This window comes from Gopherus evgoodei, chromosome 15 (genome assembly GCF_007399415.2).
Source record: "Gopherus evgoodei ecotype Sinaloan lineage chromosome 15, rGopEvg1_v1.p, whole genome shotgun sequence".
Taxonomy (NCBI): domain Eukaryota; kingdom Metazoa; phylum Chordata; order Testudines; family Testudinidae; genus Gopherus; species Gopherus evgoodei.
Window position 1 is genome coordinate 27,836,962 of NC_044336.1, and position 27,161 is coordinate 27,864,122.

Sequence of the window (27,161 nt, forward strand, 5' to 3'; positions counted from 1 at the left end):
CGGGGAAAGGAGTACATCAAATGATCTGCGGCTGAGTGTCTCCTTACATTTGGACATGCCGGTACCCGGGCACCTGCCCACACGCTCAGGAGGACGGGGATTGCACACAGGCTTACTGAGCACTTTACAGACATCAATCAACCCCCACCCCTCCCAAGCCAGACCCCTTTAAACATGTTTAGTCAATGACCCGTGTTTCCCAATGACACATTGCAGGAGTCAAATGCTGAAGCTCTGCATGGCAGGAAAGACTCAGCGTCTCCTCAAGGCAACCAGGAAATCAGCGGGCTCCAACTCTCAAACTTGTGAAGGGACCTTTGAGATCATCTAGGCTGACCCCCAGTACAGCGCAGGCCACAGAACCTCAGCCAGCCCTCCGGCAGTAGACCCTAGCCTCTGGCTGAGTTACTGTCGTCCTCAGATCAGAGTTTAAAGACTTCAAGCTCAAGCTCTCCAAGGCAAGATGGGCTTGGAGGTGCTCGAGTTAGAACAGAAGCTGCGGGGAGGGCTGAGAGTCAAAGGAATCGTGGCTCAGCCTGGGTGCTACAGGGATGACACTGGTGCCAAGGGATTCTCCCCTGCGAGCCCTGGGATCTCAGCTCAGTGAGACACCAAGCCGGAGCGGCTAGGTAAGGAGGTTAGTTCCCTGAACACTGGAACACACGAGAACGCCAGGACTGGGAGCCAGGACAGCGAAGCTGTTCTCAGCTCTGCCCCTGAATCACTGACTGATCTTGGGCAAATCAGCCTCTCCGGGGCTTCATTTCACCCCACACCCCCTACAATGGGAGAGCGATGCCCAGTTCCCAGGTCACTGCCAGGGTAAAGTGCTGTGGGGCTGAAGGGGAAGGGGCTCTTCTCCCAGGTGGGATGCTCTGGCCCCAGTGAGGGAGCGTCCCTCAGCTCCTGGATCCATTCCAGCCACTGCAAGCCCTGTGACCTTTGCCCCCAGCCTCCTCTCTCAGAGCAAACTGGCCCTGTTAACCAGCTGCCTTCCCACCTTAGCTCCAAGAGCGCAGACGCAGAAGCCAAGGTGCTGGCAGCCCTACCTGTCCCCCGCTGGGTGTCCGCGCTGAGCCCTGGGTGTTCAGGCTCTGGGGCCGTGGCAGCAAGTGATACTGGAGGAACAATCGGCTGCAAAGCAGGTTTGTCAAGAGGGCTGGGTCCTCCAAGGGAGATGAGACATTTGCCCATTCAGAGGCAGCCAGCAAGCAGAGCCTGTTTCCTCCCAGACAAGCTGACAGAGGTTGGATAAGGAACTAACAGCAGGGATAAACAGTCCCTGTCCAGCATGGCAGAGAGCTAACGGGGGGGTCCCTCCCCCCAAGACTGCTGCTGTTTAATTTATCAGCGAGGGGCAGGGGTGAAATGAGCAGAGGACTTGACTACTTTGGTCAATCAAGAGCAGAGAAGGAACTTGTGCTGGACCTCCCAGCGCTAAGAGAATAGGCAGCACAAGAGGCGTCAGGTGGGGATGATGCACCATGGTGGGAAGACTGGAGCCATTCATATGCCGAGATCCAGCAGCTCAGGCAGAAGGTGTAGCTAAGAGCCGGGGAAACTCTCTCAGTCCCTGTCCCCGTCCTCGCCTGCCAACCAGCTACACATCACAAAGTGAGGAGAGGTGGGGAAGAATATAACCCTTTGAACACCAAGCCTCTGGCTGTTAGCGTGGAAGAGGCAGCACTCCCAGGGTTAAGGACAGGAGCACAGGCTTTGCTGCACCTGTTAGAGATGGCAGGTTTTCTCCCCAGGGATTACAGCAGGCAGATGATGCTGGAGCAGCAGCAAGGCCTGGGCTAGCTGGGATTTTAAAACAGGAAGTTCAGCCAGGTTCCACAATTGTCTTCACCTATCACTGCAGTTCATCTAGCCCCAGCCCCGCAGGCACTGGGCCAGCAGCCACGTACAGGACTCCCAGGGCTACGTTCAGGGTCACAGCTCAACGGAGTTTCAGTTGGGTCCCCACTTCTCCTGTTCTGCTACAGTGCATGTCACACATACTTATGGGCCTGTTCGCCAGCTCAGACTCATTCCTATGGGAAAGGCTTCCCCACCCTCCCCATCCCCCACTTATCCAGCAAGCTCTGAACTTGGCCCGTTCCTCTCTGGCCTTACTGGGACACAGTCAGAAACATCTCATCACACAGCTTTGGGGATGGGACTCTCCCCGTGGCTTTTGTGTTTTTTTTAATTGACTACTTGCAAAAAATTCCTATTTTGGGGCAGAGCTCCCTTGCCGTATGGTCCTAGCATGTCAGCTGTTACCAGCCCCTTCCCCTCCCCACTGCCACGTACAATGCCGGAGAGACCACCACCCAACCTGCTGGCTGGTGCTGATCTGTGCACACCCAGCTCAGCTCTGCCGCTGCCGGAGGTAAACAGCCCAGGTAAGAGCCTGCCCGTGGTGTCGTGCTGCCATGGCATGAGACAGGAAGTGCATCCGACCAGCGACACCACAGTGAAACTGACTGCACCAAGCGCTGCCCAACGCACAGGAAGCAAATAGTTTCCCTCACTCCTGTGCCGTAGGGAATGGGTTTAACCAAAGCAGCCCCCCGAGAAGAACAAGTGAGGGTGAGGACAGCCCATTCCAACTAGACGTGCCACGACACCAAGAATGCCAGGCAGGTGGGGAAATCCCACTTGGCATCATCTGGAACTGCCGAGAGTTGCTCCTCCTCCGTGGCGTGGAAGGGCAGGTCAAGTTATTTACTGGAAATCCAGGGTTGCGACAGACAAAAGAAGAGATGGCACTATGCCAGGGTGGAATCTGTGCCAGCGACCCGAGAATAACTCAGGCACCTAGAGTTGCCTATTGAAACCTGCCAGAAGGGATCCAGAGCAATTGGTTTCTTAGAGGGATCTTCCCATCAAAACAGACCAGAATAGTCCTGCCTGTCCCCATGCTCTGGCAGAGTCATTCAGGATAGGCTGTTACCTGGTGAGCATGGGCTCCCAGGCAGGGTCCTGGGGAATTGCTTCTGGGGAGCAAGGTCTCTTTGCAGCGGATTTTACTCCGGGCCAATAAAAGGTTCACAGGGCTTCACTCCAGCCTCCCTCCCCAGCCTAGTACAGCATTTCCGACAGCTTGGCTGGAGCCATCTTTGCCCTCGCCCTATCGGAGGGATGAAGGTAATAGGGGCATTCTCCTCTCTCCGACCGGGTATGAGAGTACTATGACCCCATCTCTAGGGATTTTGAGTGAAAGAACAGAACTCTGCAGCAGGAATATAATCTCTGAAAATCTAGGGCAGGGAGCCAAGAAGCCCCAGAGAAAGGTGGTCAGTTTTCTTTACATTCTTTAGTGCTTCTGCACAAGGGCAAATGGCAGGAAGTTGACTGGCTGCACAGGAAGGATTTTGGGAACAGACAACACAGGTGGCTGCTGTGGGTTCAGTGACCTCATGTGTATCACCTAGCTACGAAGCATGATGCAAATTCACCTCCGTTATTACACATGCACCTCCAGCACTGTACCTTCACCCTCCCAGCGAAGAACCCCACATCCCAGCAACGTCCATCCTCTGCCACCCAGGGTGTTTGTCTTGTAGACACGAAGGCCCTTGGGGTAGGGCCTGGTTTTTCTCTCCGTCGCACCGTGCTGAGCACAATGTCTCCTCTGACAAATGAGCAGAACCACTGTATGGCTCCCACAGCGCAGGGGACAGCTTAAGGGAACATTTAGCCAAACATTAGGAGCTTAGAGCCTGATCCACATTTGGCTTTGAAATATCAATGCATGGTGCTGCCAGCTGCAACACGAAGTTCAGAGCAGACTCTGGGTGGATGTGGCTCAGGAATGCAGCAAGCTGGGGGGATTTACGTGAGTGATGAATTCCAGCTCCTCACCGTCAGAGCGAAGCATCCTCTGGGCTTTGGATCCTAATATCCCTCTGTGTGTCAGCTCTCTGGACTGGACAAGCGCTGCAGAAACAGCCCATTCCATGAGAAACACTTTACCAGGCAGGAAAGGAACCTGTTAACAAGCCTGGACTACAGATGGCATTTATGTTTATCTTTTACCTGTAATCTTCCGGTGCCAAGCCCTCACACTTGCTTTTATTTAAATCTTTATCCCAAGCTTTGTGAAATGCACTTCTATCTGGCTTTAGCATAACCCCGTCTAAGTGCCTGGTGCGAAGGAGAGTGCTGAACTGAGGCGAAAACAGAAAGCTAAGCTGCACTGCTTCCATGGAGGCAGCACACCAGCGCACACTGTGGGTGTCCCGGAAGATAGGAGCCGGGGCCCGCGAGTGTAACAATGTGGGGTGTGTAACTTGGTACTCTGCAGGGGGAAAGAGCCAGCTCGCGGAGCCCGGAGTGGAAGCCTGTGCTGCCAGCTGCCGGGGGCTGGGAAGCGGTTCTCCTCGTGGGCAGACAGGGCTCTCTCCCGCTGTGAGCATGGGACAGTGATTCACAATAGGCACCTTGGATAGACTGAAAAAAATGTCATATGTAGGGCCAGCTACGAGAGGACAGCCCTGGGGAGAAGCCAAGAGCTTGCCACCAGGGAGCCTGGGGACCAAGTCACCTCCTGGCACCAACCAAACATCTTACGCCACACTCCACGTCCGCATGAGCCAAGGTCAAAAGAACATTCACAGTGATCTTTATTAGCAATAAATCCCCCCAGAAGAGCAGGAAGCTCCACTGCACAGTGACGGGACCACCCACAGCCCATCCCTCTGCGCTTTTCTAGGCCAGGCAGACAACGCCCCACATCCAAGGCATGCCCAACACACAGACAAAACAGGGGAAGGCAAGCCCCTCCCACACCCCAATTCACCCCAGCAGCAGTTCTCAACCTGCAGCCCACTGGGCACACAGCTGCGGCCCACGTGACAGCCTCAGGGCCATACAGGTAGTACTGGATGCAGCCCACAATGGTTAATAGGTTGAGAACCACTGCACCCCAGCAAGCATCCTCACAAGCACATTCTGGGGCAGGCCCTGCAGCTCTCAAGCCTTAAACCAAGGTGTCTCCTTTGCTTTCAGACCAGGAGACAGACTCTCTGCCTGCTCCCAGCAAGCCACAAGCTGCACACCCATTTGGCACAGTGCAAGTCCTGTATTAACAAGGGTCCCAGCTCTGCTATCACCATAGGGGACACAGTCACTGCCAAATGCAGCTGGAGCCTCTGCCTTGCTCCCACAACATGCTCGAGCCTCGGGAAGGTTAATGGCTTTAGACACTGCAACGGATTGTCTTTGTGGACGCTGAGCACTCCGCTTCCTTCCCCTAGTGCCTGTGCCGCCCACTTGGGAAGTGATCTGAAGTTTGGTTCCCCTTCCCCTCTAGGGCCCAGCCCTGCTCCATTGAAATGAATGGGAGTTCGACCGTTGGCTTACACAGTAGCTTGATCAGGTCCCCGGTGCAGAAGCAGCCAATACACCCGTGTGGCACTACTGGGGATGGCTGTGGCATGGAGCTCTTGGCTAGTTCAGCAGATCCACAGCCTTCACCTAAGCACCCAAGAACCACCAACTCTCAACCCCAGAACACCTGAGTTAAGCTAGAAAAACAGCTCGTTCCCCTGACCTCATCCCTCCACCCCCACAGGTCACAGGACACAATCTGCTCCCACAGGGAAGGCAGCATGGAGCAATTGCATTGCATTTACTGACAACTTGTTTCTTTCACCAGAGTGCAGAGGAGCAGAAACAGGCAGGCGTCCCATCGTGGCTCAGGACCAGGTGACCATGAACTGCTCCCCCATTGGGAGAGAGAGCGGGATAATCAGGATCTGAGGAGACAAAGGGCAGCTCAGTGTCAGCGACAACAAACATCACAGCCTCCGGGGACGGGGTGGCTGGAACAGCTCCTTTGGGGACCTGCTCTCCATCCGCAACAATTGCATCAGGGCAATGTGAATACCCTCTGCCCCCATGAGGGCACACCCCAAACACTGCCTTGTGGGAGAATGCTGGAGATGCTCTATCTATGGGATGCAAGGGGTGTAATGGTCCTATAGAGTTCTAGAGAACTCTCCCTGTGGCGCACGTCCAGCCCCGTTAAACGGACACCCTAGAGAAGGCATCCCGTTCGCTGCTGAGATCTTCAAAGTGATTCCCAGAGAACCCTTGATCTCATCCCCACTCAGCTCTCCAGGCCCCCTGTGATGAAGTGGGAATGTTCTTAATGTGTTCTCTGAGTATTGACCTGGGCAGGTTGCAGGGGAGTTTTGCTGGGACTGGCTGCATTGGGGGATGGGAGACTTTCCTTGAGGGAGGACACCTGAGCATGTAACATGAGACCCCAAGAGGGGGGGCTGGAGGCCAGGTTACACCTCTGCCCGGGAAGCTGGGAAAAAGGCAGGGGGAGGAACTGGGGGAAGGCTGAGTGAGAAGGCTGGAGGGAGTTTCAGTTTGGAGCTGGCTGGGAAAATGGAGGGGAGCCCAGAAGGGCTCCCTCCCCCCCACAAGATGGACCTAACTAAAGGGGGTCCTGTTGTCTGTGCCTGCAAGACCTGTCCTGGACTGTGTTCCTGTCGTCTAAATAAACCTTCTGTTTTACTGGCTGGCTGAGAGTCACGGTGAATCGCAGGAAGCCGGGGGTATACCTTGTCTCCCCCGACACTCCTTGACAACCCCCCATGAGGATCCCCACAGCCCACCACTCCCACAGCAAACAGCAGCAGCAAGGGGAGACTCCCAGTAATGACACAGTATCAAGGCCCATTTTGACACATGCTCCCTGGGGTCTCCACATCTCCTCCACCCTTTCCAGGCCCCTTCGCTCCCCCAGAGATTCCAGGAATTCAGAGCTGAAGGGGCCCTGGATTGGTCTATTCTCCAGGTCACTTTTAAACGACTCTCCTCCACTGCACCCTCAGAATCCAGGCTGACTTCTCTCCTTGTCCCTCTCCCCCAGCAGCAGCTTCAGCGCCAGCTGCCCAGGCAGGATGGTCCTCTGTGACTGTTCTCCCTGAGGTCCCTGCCAGAAGAGGCAGCCTCCCCTTTCCAAGGATAGGAATGAGACGTCTATTTTGCAGCCCTCAGAATAAGCATAAAAGCAATGAGGCAGGAAGTGCAGGTGTCTTTACCTTGGTATCTGCGTTGTAGGAGAAATCGGAGACAGGGATGCCATTAGCTAGAACCCTCTGGGGCGGGCTGGGGACACCCAGCACTGTCACCTCCTGCAGCAACAGCCCGTCCACCTGGCTGTTCACCCGCACCAACTCACTCAGCAGCACACCCTGCAACAGTTCCCCCAGGTAAGGTCTCCAAGCCAGCTGACATTCCCCCTCCAGCCAGGCTGGCTTGTACTGGGACTCCCTCCTCAGCCCACCTGCTCCTCCCCTCTGACACTATAGCAAAGTCCTGAGGTGGAGCTGGTGGGTCTCCAGCCCAGGTGACAGCGTGACATCAAACCCAGGCCATTTTCCCTGGAGAGTCAGGCAGGAGGAGCTGATCATGCCCTGATCCGTGCAGGCTCCACTATCTCCTGGGCACAGACCCTCCTGGGGGAGGGAGGCAGGCCCACACCCAGCCCGAGACGGAGGGACAGTCTCAGCAGCTACACCATATGAGATCTCGCACTGGGGTAATGTTGCTCTGTTCCCCTCGTCACACAGTTTGCGGCCAGACATCTCGTACACAAGCAGGGCCGGCTTTAGGCCGATTCAGCCCATTCCTGGGAATTGGGCCCCGCGCCTTAGGCGCCTTAAAAATTTTTTTTTTACTTACACTGGCTGAGGTCTACTCCGGGGTCTTCCAAGGCCCCGCGGCCCTGGCTGGAGCTCTGGACCCTTTAAATAGCCCCCAGAGCCCTGGGATAGTGGGGGGCTCCAGGACTATTTAAAGGGTCGGGGCTCCAGCTGCCTCTGCCACCCCGTCCTTTAAACAGCCGCTGGAGCCCCACTGCCTCCCATGCATTCCCCAGGGCTCCTGCGGCTATTTAAAAGGTCCGGGGCGGGGTAGAAACAGGGGAGCCCTGGACTCTTTAAATAGCCCCCAGAGCCCTGGGATAGTGGGAGGCTTGGGGGCTATTTAAAGGGCCGGGACTCCAGCTGCCTCTGCTGCACCCCTGCTCTGCCTGCACCAGCCCCGCACCCCCCTGCCAGCAGCCAGCTCTGCACCCCGTGCCCACAGCCAGCCCCGGCCAAACCCCCTGCCCTGTCTCTAGCCAATCCCTGCCACACACCTCTGTGGCCCTGCCCAAAGCCAGACAGCCCCCCCCCACACCCCTGCCCGCACCAGCCCTGCACACCCTGCCCTGCCCACACCCAGCCCCGCACCCCCTACCGTCTCCAGCCAACCCCTGCTGCACCCCTCTGCCTGAAGCCAGCCAGTCCCACACTCCTCTGTCTCTAGCCCTCCCAACCCCTGCTGCATCCCCCTGCAGCCCTGCCTGAAGCCAGCCTGCCCCACACCCCCGTCTCCAGCCAGCCCCACACCCCTTGCCCTACCTGCAGCCAGACCCTACCTCCAGTCAGCCCCTGCCCTGACTCCAACCAGCCTCATGTCCACTGCTGCCCTGCAGTTCCCAGGGCAGTAACCCTGCACACCTGCTTCAATGAGGGGGGCAGGGAGCAGCTGGGACCCACAGATGTGCACACCCGCAGGGAGTGGCAGAGACCCACACATGTGAAATGGCGGTCATTAATAACCAATTAACAGCAAATATGATGCAATGTACATAATATATAATTGTATTATTTATATAGTTATGGAAAGTAAATAATACATGGAAGAAATGAAAGGCTTTTTTTTTTTAACACTTTTTTTTTTTTTAAGTCATCCCTGCCAGGACCCTGCTGAAAACATTCAAATTGGGCCCTGCACTTCCTAAAGCCGGCGCTGTACACAAGATACCCTATTTATACAGCTTGCTGAAGGGGGTCTCGTTCTCCAGGACGGGGACATCCCAGGGCACAGGGACAAGCCCAGCAGAAGGAAGCTCTATCACCAGGTATTTTCCAGGCGTCTCACTAACCTATGGTGCTGGCCAGAAACGGAAGCCAAGGTCTAAAGTAGCCATGTCCACAGAGCCTGCCTCCGGCTGTGGGAAAATCCCAGACCTGAGTCCAGCCTCAGCGGCTTCCTTTGATTTTTCTAGCCTCGGGGCACAGACAGCACCACCGGGCACAGACTGTTCTGGGCTCTGCAGCCATTAGGGAGTGGCAGAGTCCTTCATCAGAGTGAGGAGACAGGCAGTGCCAGCGGCCCTGCTGTGCCATTCAGCAGCCACATTGCCAGGACAGCCAGTGAGGCTCAGTACCCGGGTTGGGGAGAGGGGACCAGCAACGGCACTCGCTCTCCAGGAAAACTTGAGAGAAACCACCTTCTGCTTCGCTGTGCTGAGTGCTTCGGATGAGACAGCCCCTGCTGGGAACAGCCCCCTCCCCCACACTCTTTCCAGGTACAGCTGGGAGATTCCAACTGTCCAATCTTGTTTGCCCAGGAGACTAGACTGCAGAAACCCATGTGCAGAAAGCACAGCTACCAGCAGGCAATCCAAGGCTCCGGATCCAGCACTTCAGTCTGGATCCTGCACATCTGCAGTACACCTTAGGAGGCCCTGGAAAACTCCCTGGTTCTCGCTAGCGGCAGGGCACCATCCACACCCTCCAGCACAGGGCAGATGTCACTCTTAGCATCCCTCCCCATCTCCCCCACCAGACTCACGTTCGTGGCCAGGAAGAGAATTTGAGTGTAGTCGCCCTTCTCAAACGTCAGCAGGCTCTCACCATCGTCCCAGAACAGGTCGCCTCTGGCAAGCCCAGCCACTGTCAGGGCCACTACCAGGGTCATGCCCTTCTTCCGGCTCTCTGTGGTGGTGAAGCCAGCCTCCTAGGGAGATGCAGCCAGCAGTTAGAGGGGTTCTATGCAAAATAGTTCCCGGGGGTGGCCTCAGGCAGCTGCCGGCCAGGGCCCTGATGTAAACGTACGTCTCCTGCCAGTCATCTGCTGGGTGCGAGGTCCCTCACTGCCTGACCCCAACACACCTGACTCTCCAGACGGGGCCAGTGTAGCAACAGCCCCAGTTTATAACAGCTAACCCTCTTCCCCTGTACATCACAGCCACTTTGGGACTCTCAGCCTATGAAAGCAGGGCAGGTCCTGAAGATCAGGGCCAATGTGCTTAGCAATCTGGTAGGCAGGAGGTCCTTGGGGCATGACCCAAACTGCATCCCCTCCTACAGAACCCATGGCATTTCCCCTCTGGAGGAGTTCAGAGCTTCAGCCCCAGAAAGGCAGAAACGCTATGGAGGGGGGTGCTGCTCACCAGCAGGATGGGCACCCAGTCCTGAAACCATGACACACTGGCCAGGATGGGTGTCACTCAGAAGCTGAATCCCACAGCGAGGCTGACAGCCCGCAGGTTTGCTCTCGGGCAGACACACCCTGCCCCAGGCAGCAGGCACAGCCCATGCAGCAAGAACCTATCGAATCGCATTCCCGGCCCATTTAGCAACTCACGCTTGTGCAGGTAACTCAAGATCTATGTTTGCGCAGCTTATTCTGCAACCTGCAGCTTGTCACATGGATGACATGAAGCAGCATCTCTACCATAAGCTGGCGCCAGGCTAAGCAGCTAACATGCCCTTTCCTCAGGGTACATTTTAGAAGCTGGCACCGTCATATTGCCAAGTGTGCCAGGTGCCCTGAATAACTCCGATTTCCCCCCCTCTGGTACCAACAAGCAGCGTGATAGCGAATGGACACGAACAGCATTCCCAGGCCAGAGCCCACGGTCCCATCAATTAAAAAAAAAAAAGCCCTGGGGACACTCTGTCCCCACTCTGCAATCTCCTGCAGATGCCCAGCCTTTTGTCATCCATCTTCCATCCCTTCTCTCTTAGCCCCCATTACGCTCAGGCCTCATGCACTCTGCCACCATGGATTCAGCACCAGAACCTAAGCTTTCAATTCAGAGTTAGGTGTTTCTTGCCCTTGTGGTTGCAAAGTGTTTTGGAAATAAGAAACAGAAAGCCTTACTGAAGACTGATTGAAACAACAGCTGAGAGTTGTTAGCTGCCCCATAAAGCTCAACAGGGTGTTGACTCTGAAACCTAAGGATGAATGCCATGCAAAAGCTTAACTATTTCATTACGGTTCATTTTAACACGGAAGCCTTGGCTATCTTCTCCTCACGGCCCTTCATGATACTAAATAATTCCTCCCTTTTCTCCTTTCCATTTCCTGCATGTTGTGATGTATAGCAGGACGCCTCAGATTTAACTCTTAACCTTCTCATAAGAATCCCTCCACCTGTAAGGCCCTTTCTCTGACAACATTCTGCTCCCTCATCTTCTGCAAACATCCCCAGCCCTGCAGTTCATAAGCTGATTGACGCTCAAAGCTGCATGCACCTTCGCCAGAAAACCTCAGGCACGAGGTGCAACCGTGTGATGGAAGTCACGCCACCTGTGACTGTTGCCTCAGCAAAGGGATTGGGGGAACCGGGATTACACTGGAGGGGGAAATGGTTACTTGTGCCACATGGCAATGGTTCAGAAGAGACTCACTTGCAGAGGTAGAATGTGTCCTGCCCGCACATGGACGTTAATGGTGTCCAGTGGAGCTGGTAAGAGGACCCACTGGCCCTTGCTGTGAATGACGGAGCCCTGAAGAGCAACAGATAGAGAGAGGAAGTTATTACACCCCATGGCACAGCTCTTTAGCTAAGCCCAATCAAGCCAAACATCAGAGGCCTTGCAAACGCTATGAACAGGGAGGAACCTGGCATTCATGTGAGGATGGAGGTTCCCGGGAAGCCAGCAGCATGCAGGGAAAGCCAGGCCAACCAGAAACTGCATTAACAGACACCTGCTGGGATGTGACGGGGGAGCTGCGCATTTAGGAATGGAGGGGAGATGAGACCAGACCAGAGTTAGCTTACAGCAACGGCTGTTTGCTGGTGGAAGGCCAAGAACCCACGTTATTCCAAAGAGCACCGGCTGTACCGTGTACTTACTGCCATCAGGTTATACCAAGTCTCTATGGGGAAGTAGCTGCTGACTTTGGTCTTCCCTGCCTCTAGCACTGGCGTGATGAGGAGCCCTGCTCCCCACATGAACTGGCGGTCAACACTCAGGGTGTTCGGGTCCGCGGGAAACCTGCAGAATGGATCCGGGTGAAGCCTGTATTCTAACACCGAGTACACTGCCCCTTCAGAGCCCCTGCACTGCCAGGCACCTCCTGCTTGGGTGGAGACGGGACGCACGACTGTAACAGTGGCAGCTGTGCTACGCCAACCCATGCACTGGACTGAATGCTGGCAGGTGCCAATCCCCGTGCCATGCCCCCAGCCCCCAATCAGACACCCAGACCAACCCATCCTCCCTGCTGCGGGCCTGGTAGGATGCTCACTCCAGGAAGAGGGGTCGTGCTACCGTCTCCCCTGCAGAGTGGGCCTTGTGGAAGAGGGTGTAGAGATACGGCAGCAGCGAGTATCGCAGGAAGAGGGCCTTCCTCATGGCCTCCTGGGCTGCAGGGCTGAAGGCGTACGGTTCCTGGGGCTACGAGAGAGGAGGAGTCTGGCTGAGAAACTAGGAGGGTGCAGGCAGATCCCACTGTAAGGATCAGACCTTTTCCTGTAGCCATATTGTAAAGCCCAAGGCCTTTGTCTGCAGCCATCTTAGGAGAGCAGCAGCCATGAGCTGAGAAGCAGGAAGTCACAACCTCACATCCCACCTAAATTACATTAAAACAATGGAATATCAGGCTGCTAGGAAGGAAATCCTGACCTACCAGCACCCACTATCACCAGATACAGAAACAGATCTTAAGGTGGTTAAAGGAAAAACAGTCTGACAGCATCCTGTCCGGCAAGAAATCACTTCTCAATAGCTGTGGTTGTGAAATCCTCATTTCTTTATTGTTTTGTCCCCACTGTCTATGGTTTGCTTGTATAGTCTGTCTGCTTCTTTGTTTGTTTGTTTGTTACATAATTAATTTTGCTAGGTGTAAATTAATTAAGGTGCTGGGGTAGGACTGTTAGATAATTTTGTTAGGATTGGTTAGTAAAATTGTAGTAAAACGATTGGTTAAGGTACAGCTAAGCCGGACTCAAGTTTCACTATATAAACTGGGGTCCAAAAAGAAGTTATTGGGAACTTCCAAGATCAGGACACAGCCCAGGATCAGAGCTGCCAGACCTCAACACCCTGCTAGCACCACGCAGAAGCTGGAGGCCGCGGACGACGTGATCCTGACGGGCCAGCAGGGCAAAGTTCATCTGCCTTATTGGGAGTGGTGAACATTGTGCAGGTAGCGTGTGCAGCCTGCTTTGGTAATGGTAATAAAGAGAGGGTACATAGAACAACACCGTGTAAGGCTCTTTCACTGGTAAAAGACTTTGCAAACCCACAGAGTGTAAGGTGACACCCTGAGCCCCAGGACCAGGGTGTATGGGGGGGGGGTTCCCTAGAGTGTAAGGTGACACCCTGAGCCCCAGGACCAGGGTGTATGGGGGGGGGGTTCCCTAGAGTGTAAGGTGACACCCTGAGCCCCAGGACCAGGGTATATGGGGGGGGTTCCCTAGAGTGTAAGGTGACACCCTGAGCCCCAGGACCAGGGTGTATGTGTGGGGGTTCCCTAGAGTGTAAGGTGACACCCTGAGCCCCAAGACCAGGGTGTATGTGGGGGGGGTTCCCTAGAGTGTAAGGTGACACCGAGCCCTAGGACCAGGGTGTGTGTTTGTGTGTGGGGGTCCCTAGAGTGTAAGGTGACACCCTGAGCCCTAGGACCAGGGTGTATTGGGGGGGTTCCCTTGAGTGTAAGGTGACACCCTGAGCCCTAGGACCAGGGTGTATTGGGGGGGGTTCCCTAGAGTGTAAGGTGACACCCTGAGCCCTAGGACCAGGGTGTATTGGGGGGGGTTCCCTAGAGTGTAAGGTGACACCCTGAGCCCTAGGACCAGGGTGTATTGGGGGGGGTTTCCCTAGAGTGTAAGGTGACACCCTGAGCCCCAGGACCAGGGTGTATTGGGGGGGGTTTCCCTAGAGTGTAAGGTGACACCCTGAGCCCCAGGACCAGGGTGTATTGGGGGGGGGGTTCCCTAGAGTGTAAGGTGACACCCTGAGCCCTAGGACCAGGGTGTATTGGGGGGGTGGTTTCCTAGAGTGTAAGGTGACATCCTGAGCCCTAGGACCAGGGTATATGTGGGGGGGTGCTCTAGAGTGTAAGGTGACACCCTGAGCCCCAGGACCAGGGTGTATGTGGCGGGCGGTTCCCTAGAGTGTAAGGTGACACCCTGAGCCCCAGGACCAGGGTGTATGTGGGGGGGGTTCCCTAGAGTGTAAGGTGACACCCTGAGCCCCAGGACCAGGGTGTATGGGGGGGGGGTACCCTAGAGTGTAAGGTGACACCCTGAGCCCTAGGACCAGGGTGTATGTGGGGGGGTGCCCTAGAGTGTAAGGTGACACGCTGAGCCCTAGGACCAGGGTGTATGTGGGGGGGTGCCCTAGAGTGTAAGGTGACACCCTGAGCCCTAGGAGCAGGGTGTATGTGGGGGGTGCCCTAGAGTGTAAGGTGACACCCTGAGCCCTAGGACCAGGGTGTATGTGGGGGGGGGTGCCCTAGAGTGTAAGGTGACACCCTGAGCCCCAGGACCAGGGTGTATGGAGGGCGGGTTCCCTAGAGTGTAAGGTGACACCCTGAGCCCTAGGACCAGGGTGTATGTGGGGGGGTGCCCTAGAGTGTAAGGTGACACCCTGAGCCCCAGGACCAGGGTGTATGTGGCGGGCGGTTCCCTAGAGTGTAAGGTGACACCCTGAGCCCCAGGACCAGGCTGTACTGGGGGGGGTTCCCTAGAGTGTAAGGTGACACCCTGAGCCCCAGGACCAGGCTGTACTGGGGGGGGTTCCCTAGAGTGTAAGGTGACACCCTGAGCCCTAGGACCAGGCTGTACTGGGGGGGGGTGCCCTAGAGTGTAAGGTGACACCCTGAGCCCCAGGACCAGGGTGTATGTGGGGGGGGGTTCCCTAGAGTGTAAGGTGACACCCTGAGCCCTAGGACCAGGGTGTATGTGGGGGGGTGCCCTAGAGTGTAAGGTGACACCGAGCCCTAGGAGCAGGGTAAAGGTGGGCACTGCTAGACAGCGCGAGGAACAGAATTGTGTGCAGGTAACGAGGGGTAGAGGCCCGTGCTGCCCTATGGTCCCAGTGCGGAATCAAGGCCCAGGAGAGTGGCAGGGCCTCAAAGGTCACAGCATGTTAGTGACCAGGCCAGCAGCGGGACCCAGATCTCCTGAGTCCCAGTCCTGAGATCAGCATCAGTCCCCATCGGCTTCCCAGCACTTAACATGAGACTAGCATGGAAACACTCCGTGGAGGAGCCCTTCGGGCCCCTTCATCCAGCAAAGCAGCCATGCAGGGCACAGACCTGTGCCCTGTCCCTCCAGGTCTTTAGGCCACACACACCTTGCCAGGACTCTGTTCTGGCCTCCTCCCTGGTCACAACCCTCCAGCTCCCCCCCCCCCCCCCCACACACACACTCCTCCAGCTCCCTGGAATCACCACTGGCTGAGAAGGAAGAACTGGGCTTTGCCAGAGGCGTCCAGCTTGGCCATGAGATTCCCTCCAGCGCTCCCCGCACAGGCACCAGGCTCCTGCCTGCCCTCACCTTGTTGCCATGGTCGTTGTGGTTCCGCATGAAGGGATAGAAGGCGCCCAGCTGAGTCCAGCGTACACACAGCTCCTCAGAGGTGTCACCCAGAAAGCCGCAGACGTCCGCCCCCACCAGTGGCACCCCGTAGAGGTTGAAGAGCAGCACCTCTGGGAAAGGGGGGAACACAGTCTCTGAAGCATGGAAAACACTGTGACCCCGGGCACGCTGGAGAGGACTAGGGCAAATGCCCATCTCTCCCCCTTCCCACAGGGGGACTGGTGCTGACTCGTGCCCGGGGGATAGACCCAGAGACGACACCTGTGGTCGTGGCACATCAGCTATGGGAAGTGGCTGCTCTCAGCCACCATGCAGCTCTCCCAGCTGCCAGTCTATTAACCCAAGGAAGATCAAGAGTGGGAACTGCCCATCTGGCTGGTCTGACGATGGGGCTGCTGGGGAGAGACCTGCAGTCCTAGGAAGGGGCCAGGGGAAGACAGAGGAGGAGATGGAGAAGCTGCAGGCAGGGCCCCAGGCTCACTAGCAGGAGACAACATGCTGGGTCTCCGGGCTGGCTGCCTCTGGCATGAGACACATCATGGGGCAGAGGGAGAGATGAGGATTATTGGGGGGCCCAGAGTAAGGAGAGGAACTGGCAATACCAAATAGTTATTCTCCTCCCTGCAGCCTTAGAGGAAAAACCTTTCATCAGGCAAATTCCCTGCAGCTGGGTTCTCGGCATACAGCCCCAGTTCACCATGCCCAGGGCAAATATCAGGCCCCATGGTAGCCATTATACAAATCCTCTCACTAACCCAGCTCTGGGACACACAGCTCCTTCCACATCCTCCTTCCCTGAACAAGATAGAAGGGATCTGCCATGCTGCAGCGACTCTCCAAAGGGACACATCATGGCCTCGGAGAAGCTGGGATGGCCAGGGCCCCTTTAACCCCATCTCCTCCCTGGCTCTGGGAACACATCCTTCTTGTGAGAGTCCTCAGTGGGCTCCACCATTGCTAGGTTAGTACCAAACCCACAGGGCATGTCCCAGCTGCACCGCGATGTGTCACTGGGGCAGGCTGCCCAGTTCAATGGGAGCAGAATGAATGGAGCAGGGACACCACCTCGGACCGGGGGTGCCAGGGGAAGGAGTAAAGACAGCACATGACCCAATGAAGCAGATCCCGGAGAGGAAGGTTCTCAGGCTCACATCAGTGCTAGGAAATCCTAGTGACCAGTGCAGATTTATGAACCCAGGCAGCCTGGACCCTGTATTCTAGGAGACAGGCTTCCCCTGGGACTTTCCTGTCACAGCAGAGCTAAATTGCAGAGGTGATTTCACCACACTCCCATCCCTGCCTAAACGGAAGGGAGCTGCTCGAAAGATGCCCTCAGCAAGAGGCCTCAGCTTGGCCTCACTGATTCTCTTGGCCTGACACAGCCCCGTCTGCCGAGCCCCAGGGCATGTCACAAGTATCCTCCATTTCGCCCAGCCTTCCTGGAGCAGGCAGGCTGATTGCAGGGGGTGACGCAGGGGGTGGTGAGCCCTGCGGAGGTTTACTGGGCATGGATGACTGCACCTGAAATGCAGCAGGAAGGCACCTAGAGATTGGTGCCAGGCAACATCAAGTTATTAAATTACTGCAGAGCTCACTGCACAGGGCAGGAGGAGCAGGGGCTCCCAGACGCTGTCCAAGGGGGTTAGCTGACATGACGGGGAAGGGAAGGGGCCTAGAGGGATCAGGTCAGGGCTGTGGCACAGGACACGAACAGTGACGGGGATACCTGGGATAGAGTAATACAGCTGCTCCCAGCTGCTCCTGACATCCCCAGTCCAGTGGCCGGCGAAGCGGCCGTGACCAGCAAAGGTTGACCGCGAGATCACGAAAGGGCGCTTCCCTCGCACCCTCACCAGCGCACTTGGGGAAAGGAAACAGATGAGTCAGGCCAGTAGCAGGAGTCTCCCCAGCTCAGCACATGCATCCGTCTCCTCCCAGCACCCAGCGCGGCTCAGCCGGCGGGGGACAGGGATTCAGCCACCTACAGCACAAGCCCCTGCCAATGAAGCAAACTTGAGACACACTGAGGCAGACGCCCTGCATAGGGTGTGCAATGGAATCACCTCTTCTGGGTTCCACGGTCCGTGGGCAGGTTTAGGAGTCTTGCCAACAGCTCTCAGCCTAAGACACTGGAGCCAGCCTTACGCAGGGGCAGGGGATGCTGCCCAGGTGGACCCTGCTCAAGCTGGCCCCTTCTCACTCCCTTCTGTCCATCCCAGGAATTCAGCTGACAGCTCCCCAGCCCTGAGCGCAGAATCACAGCCCTGAAGGAGGGCGCAGCCTGAGCCCGCTGGCTCCAGTAGACACACGTCAGCTCAGAGTCAGCCAACACTCTTCTCCACGGCCCCCAGCTCTGGGACTCAGGAGATCGAGTTGCACAGCACCCAAGAGGCTTGAAGCAGTTAACATGCCCCCCTAGTGTTGGCAACTCAGACTGCACAGTACATTTCTGGGCCTGTCATGCCAGGGGGAGCGGAGGGGTTTGGGCATATCTCAGGGCAGGGCAGGCTGCAGGGGAAGCAGATCAGCAGAAAACCTGCACAGTTAAAATGAGAACTTCAGACACTGGGGGAAACTCTCCCAATAAACAGACCAGGACGCCAGAGGGCTGGGAACAGCTCCTGCCATATCTCTGCCCATCCAGCCTCCTGCCACACAAGGCCAGAGCAATGGGCTACAGTCTGCTTCTGCATCCAGGAGTGGCCGGCAGCTGGCACTGCCATGGAATGGGGAACCACTCATAATGCATCTGGCCACTTGCACAAAGCTGCAGTGAAGCATCTCTCCTGGGCCAGCTGATGGCATATCACGGCTGGCTGCCACAGCCTCCCATCAGCGAAAGGCCACAGCTCGAACCAGTTGCACCTGCAGTCAGCCCTGCAGCAGCAGCCCCTGGAGCCCGCCTCCCCGAGGTTTCTCAAGGGCTGGCCCCCAGCATTGAGCAGATTCCTAGGAGCCAGCCGCCCACCCGCCCGCTTGTTGCGTTGTCCCCTCTTCAGGAGCCTGTGGTCAGTGCCGGACGTACTCGTGGGAAGCGATGGCCTCCGTCAGCCCATACAGACTGTGGAGATTGTAGTGCGAGGACAGGTACTGCTGGCTGGAGGCACAGATGGTCCCAGCCCGCAGGCTGCCCCCCAGGACACCTGCAAGGAAAGAGGAAATGGGTGAGTCCCAGGGCTCCATGCAGCCTGGATGGAGCAGTCCTGTACCTGCAGGGAACACACCCTGGCAGGCTGAGCATGAGTCCTCAGCCCCCATGCCACTTCAGGGGTGCCAGTACTGTACGGCCTCAGGCCCAGGGGGCTCCTGGCAACTCCTGAGGGCAGCTGAAGTTTTCTCTGGCACCCCGTTCTCCTGGAGACGGGCACGTCGCCACTGGGGAAAGGGGAATTGACAATCAGCATACCTAGGGCTACAGCGGGAGCAGAAGCAGGTCTCTGGACTCAGCCTCCAGCTGCCTGAGCAGAGAGAACAGGAACCAGCCTGGACTCCGCAAGTCTCCCAGCTCAGCCTCCCTGAGACCCGAACCAGGTTTGCTTCATCATGCAGCCTCCAGCTGCTTCCCTGCTCTTCTGCAACAGCCGCCCGTGTCTCCTTCACACACAGGCTTGGTGCAGCACCGGAGAGTGGTGGGATGCATGCCTGGATGCCTCCAGGACAGTCATTGGATAGCAAGGCCAGCCGCTGCTGGGGTGCAGGGACTCAGGGCCCTCTTGCCTCACTGGTTCTCTTGCCCCCGCATTTGCTAGCAGAAGGCTCTTTGCCCACAGTTCCTTACCTGGCACATAGGGTGGGTTTTCCAGTTTGTTGTTTGGGCAGCCGTCCAAGGAGCCCGCCACAAAGTTGGATGGCTCATTCATGTCCTGGCAAGAGAAGGGACTTTCGTTTCTGGACCAGGATGCTGGCAGATGTGTAGGGAATCAGAAGTATTGTGGATTCAGCACCACACCCCCCACCCTCCCCCAGGGCTCCAGTTCCAAATCCCCATCCTGCTCCAGGTGCCCTGGGTCCCAGCAGGGCAGAGAGAGGGAAGCCACTCACAATCCACATGCCGTCGAAGGGCACCTGGTCATGGAACTCCTTCACCATGTCGTGCCACCACCGGTGAGTCTCTGGGTTAGTGAAGTCTGGGAAGACGGTCGGGCCAGGCCATACCTGGGAGGCAAAGGAAGAAGCAATTGAGGGGGCTAAATTACTCACCCCCCCCACCTCTATCTCACACCATGTTCCTGGACTCGGACACCACTGGAGCCACACTTGTCAGCATGACTCTGGCCATCTAAACAGTCTCCAGCCCTCTCCCTCTCTGCTCGATGGCTGCTGGCTCCAGTGACCCATGCACATGCTAAGGAGAGTGGAACGGGCGGTGGGGCAGGGTCAAGGGCCTCTGGTGATGGCAGGAGACACTTCCTATGAGTTCGGAGAGAGGGAGACTCCTCCTCCCTGGGGAAAAAGGTCTCTGCTTTGGCTGGGGACACTGGGAGGTGACCAGAGCTCCACTCAACCCAGAACACAGACTGGGAGGTTTGACACCAGTGGGACATGGGCTCTGGGCTTTAACATCTTCATCCACCCCTGGAGACCCCCTGGTTTCAGCTCCGACACTGACTCATCTCCTGCTCCAGGCCCAGGACTCACTTTCCCAACCAGCGGCTTCCCTGTTGCATTCCGGATGAACACCCCTCGCTTCAGCCCATCGTCGTAGGGTTTGTAGCTGCCGGGGGGCCCCAAGCTGCTGATTGCTGGATCCTGATAGGGAAGAAATGTGAGCAACTCACTGATCGGTGAGAAGGAGAAGGAGAGAAACGTCATGCTCTCGGACAGAGACGAATGCGATTCCCCAGAGCCTGTGTGTAGGTCCTCGGGCGGAACCCAACCCTTGGCTACTGCACAGCACCGCCAAAGGGCGAGACAGACACTGGTGACCAGAAGGCCAGGATGGAGCCCGAGGATGTGGTGCAAACTGAACTCAAGGAACTGCTGAGCAGCAGGTTTCAGGGAGGTTACCAAGTTCTTTGCTTTACCAGGGTCACTGCGTGACTCACATGCCGCATTGGCAACTCCTCCGCAAGCGAAGCACAACCCACGTTCCCCCAGTCGGCTTTCCTTGCCTCGGCCTGGTCTTCAGAAACAGGATCAGACCAACAACCAAAGCTAACTCCTGCCAGCTACAGCCAACCCTCCCCGCAGCCAGGGAAACTGACTCTCAACAGGGCATGGGGAGACAAAGGGGTATTTCCAAGCTGGTTTACTCCACGTTCTCAGGTTCCACTGGTCCCCTCTCCAGGGGCATTCAACCATCACCAAAAATCGTTTGGGTTGGTGATGCGCCAGCCTGAGCCCTGGCAGCCAAACCCAAGTCACCACTCGGGCTGCGGCACGTTTGATTCCCAAATTCCCAACACTGAAGGGGAAGGTGGCAAAGGGAGGACACGGGATGACGAGGCAAAATGCAGAGTCCTGGGGCCAACCATCCAGAGGTAAGAGAACAGGAGGCTGGCGTTCAGGGCTTCACTTACCACGATCATGACGTACCTCCGGCCGCTTTGGTGAAACTCCCGCACCATGTCCGGATAGTCCTTGAAGTTGTTCTTGTTGAAGGTGAAGTCTCTCTTGGCATCTGTATAATCTAGGTCGTTCCATTGCACATCCTGCAAAGGCCGAGACCCCAGTGTCAGAGAGGGACTGGGACAACCCCCAGCCACATACAGCCTGGCGACCCACCCACCATGGCCACTCGGCACCGTCACCCTACTCCCCACCCCCTTGCTGTCTGGCTCAGCACCTGCGTTGGTTGCCTTGAGCTGGCTCAGGGTTGGCTCATTTCATGGCTCCATAGCAAGAGGTGCTGCTGCCAGGGGACGCAGCCTGTCCTAAGAGAGAACCAGACCTACCAAGGGGAACTGTGCTGCTGTCATGTTCTTCACAGCCTGCCGGGTCGCAGCGGTGGAGGAGTAGCCCCAGCGGCACAAGTGGAATCCCAGGCCCCAGTAGGGGGGCATGAACGGGTACCCTGGAAGTTAGGAGGAAGCAGATGAGAGAGTAGCCTAGAGATGTGGAAACGGATTAAACCCAATTCACTCGGCAGCCTCCTCTCCGGCTACCCTGAGAGCAGGGTCCTGACTGACGGCCACCCACTGGCACCTGCCTCCACCAACAGCAGGCAGCAGAAGGGACATAGAGATCTTCAGAGCCAACGATGTGGCCCCTTGCTCTCCCCAGCGTGCTCTGGAGAACAGATGTCAGGACCGAGCTGGACTTTGCTTTAGATGCCGAGGCCCCAGCACGGACAGTCCTGATGCACTGGGCAAAGGAGGAAGCAAACTGTTCACCAGCTGTGAAGCCGCTCATGCCCTGTCAAGACTGCCCAGCCCAGCCCAGCCAGGAGACTCACAGCTCTACTGTTTGCTCCCAACAAAAGCCGCATCAGGGCAAGGCCCAGCCTCTCTCCCAGAGGCTAGCGGAGCAGGAAGGCAGCTCCGCCGAACACCCTACCGATGACATCCAGGTACTGCCGGACCACACTCTTGGGGTCAGGGCCCAGGAAGACATAGAAATCCAGAATGCCACCTGTTGTTCTCCAAGTCAGGGCTGGGCTCGGCTGCAGCACCACATCTGCAAGGCAAACAGGAGCAAGCTGGCTGAGAACAGAGCCCGGGAGCATCGCTCTGGCCACGTCCAACAACATGTGCCTTCCCCCTACAACCACAAAGCTACCGAGACCGGCAGCCAACCACACGTGGAGCCACTTCCACAAGTCTCTGCTCATCCGCACTAGCCATGGGCAGGTGTAATGACACCGCCTGTGACACAGGAGGAAATGCAGTCCCTGAATCCAAGCCGCTGACCTCAAACACCTCTGAGGGCTTGTCAGCCGGCCGGCTTCCCCCGAGCCGTTCACAATAAAGGCAGGAGTGGCTGGTAGCAAGGCACGTACCCATCGCGTTGCTGTTCAGCAGGAAGACTCCATGGGCCAAGCCGCCATCCTCCACCACCAGGTAGAACGGGTGAGAGCCATAGAGATTGACGTAAGGCTAAAGTACAGCAGAGCGTGTATTGTCAGTGACACTCGGGCAAGGCACAGTCAACAGGAAGCAATGCAGCAACCAGCCCTCCGGCACATGGCTGGGTACACAGCTGGGTAGCTTCTCATCCCCGATTTTCAGGGCTCACCTGCTGGGCATTCACACAGTCAGGGCACCAGTGCTGGGAGCTCCCATGGCGCCAGCCACACATCCTGCCTCGGATTCTTGCTGCTCTTTAGTAGCAGGCAGCAATGGGGATTTATAGAAACATAAGCAAGCTCTGTGGTGACGTGGCTTGTTCTCCTACAGCCCCAAACTATCCCTGCTGGCTGTAAAACACGCTCTTAGCGCTGGCAGCAGGGTGAGACTCAGGGAGCTTGTGACACGCGGGACAGTCCCCTGGGTCCCTACTGTACACACCTGGGTTGCTGGTAGGTGGCACAGAGAAATGAGCTTGCCCAGGGAGAGATCTCCCAAGGGACTGGAACCAGGGGCCCCCAACCAGCTGTGAGAAGCATTAGGCTGACGGGGCCAAGCTCACCTGCATTTGCAGGAGAAGAGACACTCCTGAGTGTCCGAGAGCTGAACCCAGGTACCCTAAACCCTAACTATGGGAACAAGAGCACCAGCATCCCACTGCCAGGCTGGGTGCCAAGCTCTATCCTAGAGAGCTCGTGAGAGCTCAGGCTTGAGAGAAACCTCAAAAAAAGGTAACGTTCATTTGAGAGCAAGAGCCCTGGAACTGGGGTCAAGAGAAACACATGGAGCTGACAGCCCATATTAACATCGTAGGGACACTCACAATGGGCCTCCGTCCTTCCTGCCAGGCCCTGCATGCAAAGCTGAGTAATTACTAAGCAGGACTTTGTGCTATCCCTTACCGTGGGCGCCATGTCCCGATTCCAAAGGGTGACTTTGGTCCAATTGACATTGAGGGCAAGTGAGGTCAGGTGCTCCCCCAAGCCAGAGATGAAATGGGATGGCAGGGAGGTGGAGATCTGGAGGAACTGGTCAGCAAAGAAGAGGGGAGCAACTGTGGTGTTCAATCTGCCAACGAGAAATGGAGACTCCCTGAAGGCAGACAACAAATTCCACAGGGAGCTAAGCTAGGAAAGCTTGCTTAGAAGCAGCTCTTCCACCCAGACAGACCTTCAAGCCGTCACATGCTAGATACCAGGCAGAGGAAGGAGCCTCTAAGCCAGGGAAATGGCAGCTACTCAGGAAAGGAGAAAACGAAAGCTTCCAGCTGGAATCGTGTGTGATCACAGAAAGTGCAGTCTTTTCCCCAGCTGTGAATTGCACAGGGGGCAGGGCGAGCAGCAAGGGAGTGGGGAGCCAGGGCCCCAAACCCCAGCTGAGGCCTAGAATCACTGCTTCACCCCGAGCAAGGCACTGAGTCACCTGGTGGCTTGGTCAACACAAGCTATGGATTCAGGTACGATGAAAACAGGAAACTCACAGACAGCAACATGCTGCCTCTGCTTCCATCACTTCACACTGGCACCTGGTTCACAAAACCCAGATAACTGCCCTGTGGGCCTGGCCAGTTCCTGATGCCAGTGGAACCACTTCTTCCCAGGGCACCTGTGGCATAAGAGGCAGGTACAGCTGCAGCTGCCTTTCTGTCTCTTGAGGGAGAGTAAGTCAAGTGAGGTAGCGACAACAAAAAACCAAGGATCAGGCGTCCTGAGAGGGGTGCAACGAGAGGTTACTCTGATTATAGCTGGGCAGTAATGGCACTTCCCACTTGTAGCCCATCCCCACCTTTGGCAGTGGCTGGGCCCAGGCTCCGGAAGGGGGTGAGTCAGAAGGGAATATTTTGTTTCAGGAGGATGGAAGCACTTACAGAACCTGCCCGCTGGATTCCCTGAATACCATCAGGCCAAAGGGGTCAGCTGAGAACTGCACACTGTATAGTTTAGAGGTGATTTGGCCTCTTGCTTTTGGAGTTTCAAGTGGCACTTCATAGCGTTTGTTTGCTGGATCCCTGAGCTGTGGGAGAGACCGAGAGAGCTTTACAGGCTGAAGCAAGTGACATTTCGTTACAGTAAACTATGAGGCTGACCCAACGCCTTGTAGGCGACCAGTCACCCTGAAGGGCAGAAAACCCCCCAGCTCCGAGAACTGCTCAGCAAGGGAAGTAATGCCTAAGGGCTGTAGGCAGAAACTCATTGTTCTGCGCACACCCCTCACCCAGCACCACAGCTAGTGACTCCTGCAGCCCAAGCCTCATTGTGGCTGGCTAAAGCACCTACTGACCGTGAAGTGGAGCCTGCCATCCGTCTCAAACACCACATCCAGCCGCAGAACCATTATGTCTTCTGGGAAGAAGGTGGGAACAGTGCGGGTCAGGCTGGCAGTATAACCTGTCTCTGTGGCACTCAGGTTCTCCACCTTGTAACTGGGGTAGCTGGCTGGGAAGAAACACCAGGGCTGCCCAGTCGCAGGGCCCCTAGGGGAAACCGGAACATAGCAGCAGCCGCGAGCCTCACACTCTGCTCTGGAGAGAAGTTTTTCAGGTGCACAGTCAAATCGGCCATCTGGAGAGATGTCACACTGCAAGGGCCCTGATGCAGCAGCGCCTGGGGTCTCCAGTTGCCCTGTCCACCTCCGATACCACGTCCGTCCTTCTCCATTAGCACTACCAGATCTGTGGGTTGTTTCTGGCCCTGGGGGGTCTCGGAGGCTCGCAGCAGCCACAATGACTTCATGGACATTGAATATGGTGTGTAGGGCAACTGTTGCGAGCAGGGCAGCAATACTGATGACAGACAACTGCAGCACGGTGCAGGAAACCTTGTGGCAGATGGGGAAATTCTCTGCCTCCTTCAGTCTCACTGGGGGCATTGCGGGGCTGGTGAGCAAGTGCCCCTACAGCACAGGAGAGCCTGCCCAGGCAGCCAGCTAGACGGGGACAGAGAGAAGCCCGCAGTCAGTTTTCACACATGAAGGTCTAGTGGGGTCCTCGAGTGAACTGATCAAGCCCCACCACATCTTCACACAGCCCACAACCTGTGGAACTCCTTGCCTGAGGAGGTTGTGAAGGCTAGGACTAGAACAGGGTTTAAAAGAGAACTGGATAAATTCATGGAGGACAGGTCCATGAATGGCTATTAGCCGGGATGGTGTCCCTACCCTCTGTTTGCCAGAAGCTGGGAATGGATCACTTGGTGATTCCCTGCTCTGTTCATTCCCTCTGGGGCACCTGGCACTGGCCACTGTCGGCAGGCAGGGCACTGGGCTGGATGGCTCTTTGGCCTGACCCGCTGTGGCCGTTCTCACGATGCCAGGGGCCCCCGCTCCCAGTGCACCAGGGAGGCAACATGGGCACCGCATGCCCGGCAGGACAGGGAAGAGCAGCGGAGGCCCCCGCCCCATCCCCGGCGGGGGGAGGAGACGCCCCCCAACCTCGTACCTGGCTCCGCTCCCAGCTGCAGCGGCGGGATCGGGGCCGGGGCACCCCTGCGATCACGTGAGCAGCCAGTCAGCTGGGCCCCGGCCACGAGTCACGTGAGGGGGTGCCCCCCCCACCCGCCAATGGGGCGGGCTGGCTCCGCCCCGCCGGCCCGGGCGGTCTCACGGCGGGGCGAGGCCGGGGCGTCGCGCTGATTGCACGCAAGTCACTTACACCCGTGACCTCACTGGCGCGGGTAGCCGTTCCCACGCGCGGAGCTCAAAAGGCGGTGGGCATGATCCACGGGGTGCAGTGGGGAAACTGGGGCCCAGAGCGGTAGCGATTTCTCCACAGCCGAGCAGTAAGTCAATAAAACAAACACAACACAGAAGAGATGCCAAGCAACCCACTGAAATGAAATGAAAAGGAAATCTGAAATTGATGAAGATGCAGGGCTCATTTCCTCTTTTTCCTACACAGGATTGTGAAATAAACAGCTGTTAAACACAAGTCCAGGCTGCTTAGAAAAATGTGCATTTCCCCTCTGATGTCCCTCTGCTTATTCTGATCGGCAGAGGCCATACCTCAGGGTTTCACCTTGTATAAGCTTCCTAAGTTAGGGGCACTACCACTAAGCAAAGCCAGGTGGATTTGTTTTTGCAATTGGAGCTCTTAAGTGAGGTGCTCACACTGATGGGAAAGACTTGGCAATTCACTAAAGAACAGTATTCTGTAGAGAAGAGAAGTATGAACAAGATTAGAGGATTTTCCATTTCATTCATGCCCTGTCTGCACACATCTTGCCATTCCAGAGGCATCCATATTCCATCTTCAACTTCGATGCAGCTCAAATCTGCTGAGCTCCCCAGATTTGGCAGAAAGTGCTCTAGGACCTGTCCCTCTGTCCATGGAGAAGACTGTGCGACTTAATCCCTAAAGGTGGACTTGCACCTCCTTCCCATGTTCTAACACAATACACAATTATGAGTGGTTAGAGCTAAACCAGCCTGTTGCTGTTTGAAGCCAGAGATTGAAGCCTCTGTCTGTTGGAGCAGACAGAAAAGCCAGAGATTGGAGCAGGGCACGCATGGCTGGAACCCAACATCTCAGAAGCAGATTCCAACTG

The 27,161-nt window shown here is 56.5% G+C and overlaps 2 protein-coding genes across 4 annotated transcripts in view; both read right to left on the reverse strand.

The window, feature by feature from the left end:
* The window catches only part of CARD14 (caspase recruitment domain family member 14), a 24,828-nt gene extending 19,988 nt beyond the window's left edge, over window positions 1-4,840 (reverse strand). Inside the window, exon 1 of the mRNA XM_030533888.1 lies at window positions 3,853-4,840. Coding sequence (XP_030389748.1) covers window positions 3,853-3,949 — 97 coding nt within the window. The 5' untranslated portion in view covers window positions 3,950-4,840. The remainder of the gene's footprint in view (window positions 1-3,852) is intronic.
* A 146-nt stretch (window positions 4,841-4,986) lies between these two features.
* GAA (glucosidase alpha, acid) lies at window positions 4,987-26,159 on the reverse strand. Of its 3 annotated transcripts, none has more exons than XM_030533895.1 (20): window positions 26,057-26,159; window positions 24,901-25,545; window positions 24,488-24,633; window positions 23,523-23,688; window positions 22,554-22,650; window positions 22,112-22,231; window positions 21,511-21,629; window positions 21,136-21,267; window positions 20,255-20,365; window positions 19,658-19,771; window positions 19,395-19,479; window positions 18,642-18,759; window positions 17,343-17,476; window positions 15,575-15,726; window positions 12,319-12,467; window positions 11,924-12,065; window positions 11,475-11,573; window positions 9,631-9,795; window positions 7,047-7,054; window positions 4,987-5,747 (listed from the first exon to the last, which is right to left on the reverse strand). In XM_030533895.1, exons 2-20 carry the CDS (start codon window positions 25,486-25,488, stop codon window positions 5,741-5,743), a joined length of 2,652 nt encoding a protein of 883 aa, XP_030389755.1. In that variant the 5' UTR covers window positions 25,489-25,545; window positions 26,057-26,159; the 3' UTR covers window positions 4,987-5,740. The 3 variants fall into 3 exon arrangements, with proteins under 3 accessions (XP_030389755.1, XP_030389753.1, XP_030389756.1); XM_030533893.1 differs by having other exon boundaries at window positions 7,047-7,199; XM_030533896.1 differs by lacking the exons at window positions 4,987-5,747; window positions 7,047-7,054; window positions 11,924-12,065 and having other exon boundaries at window positions 9,664-9,795.
* Between the last annotated feature and the right edge of the window lie 1,002 nt (window positions 26,160-27,161).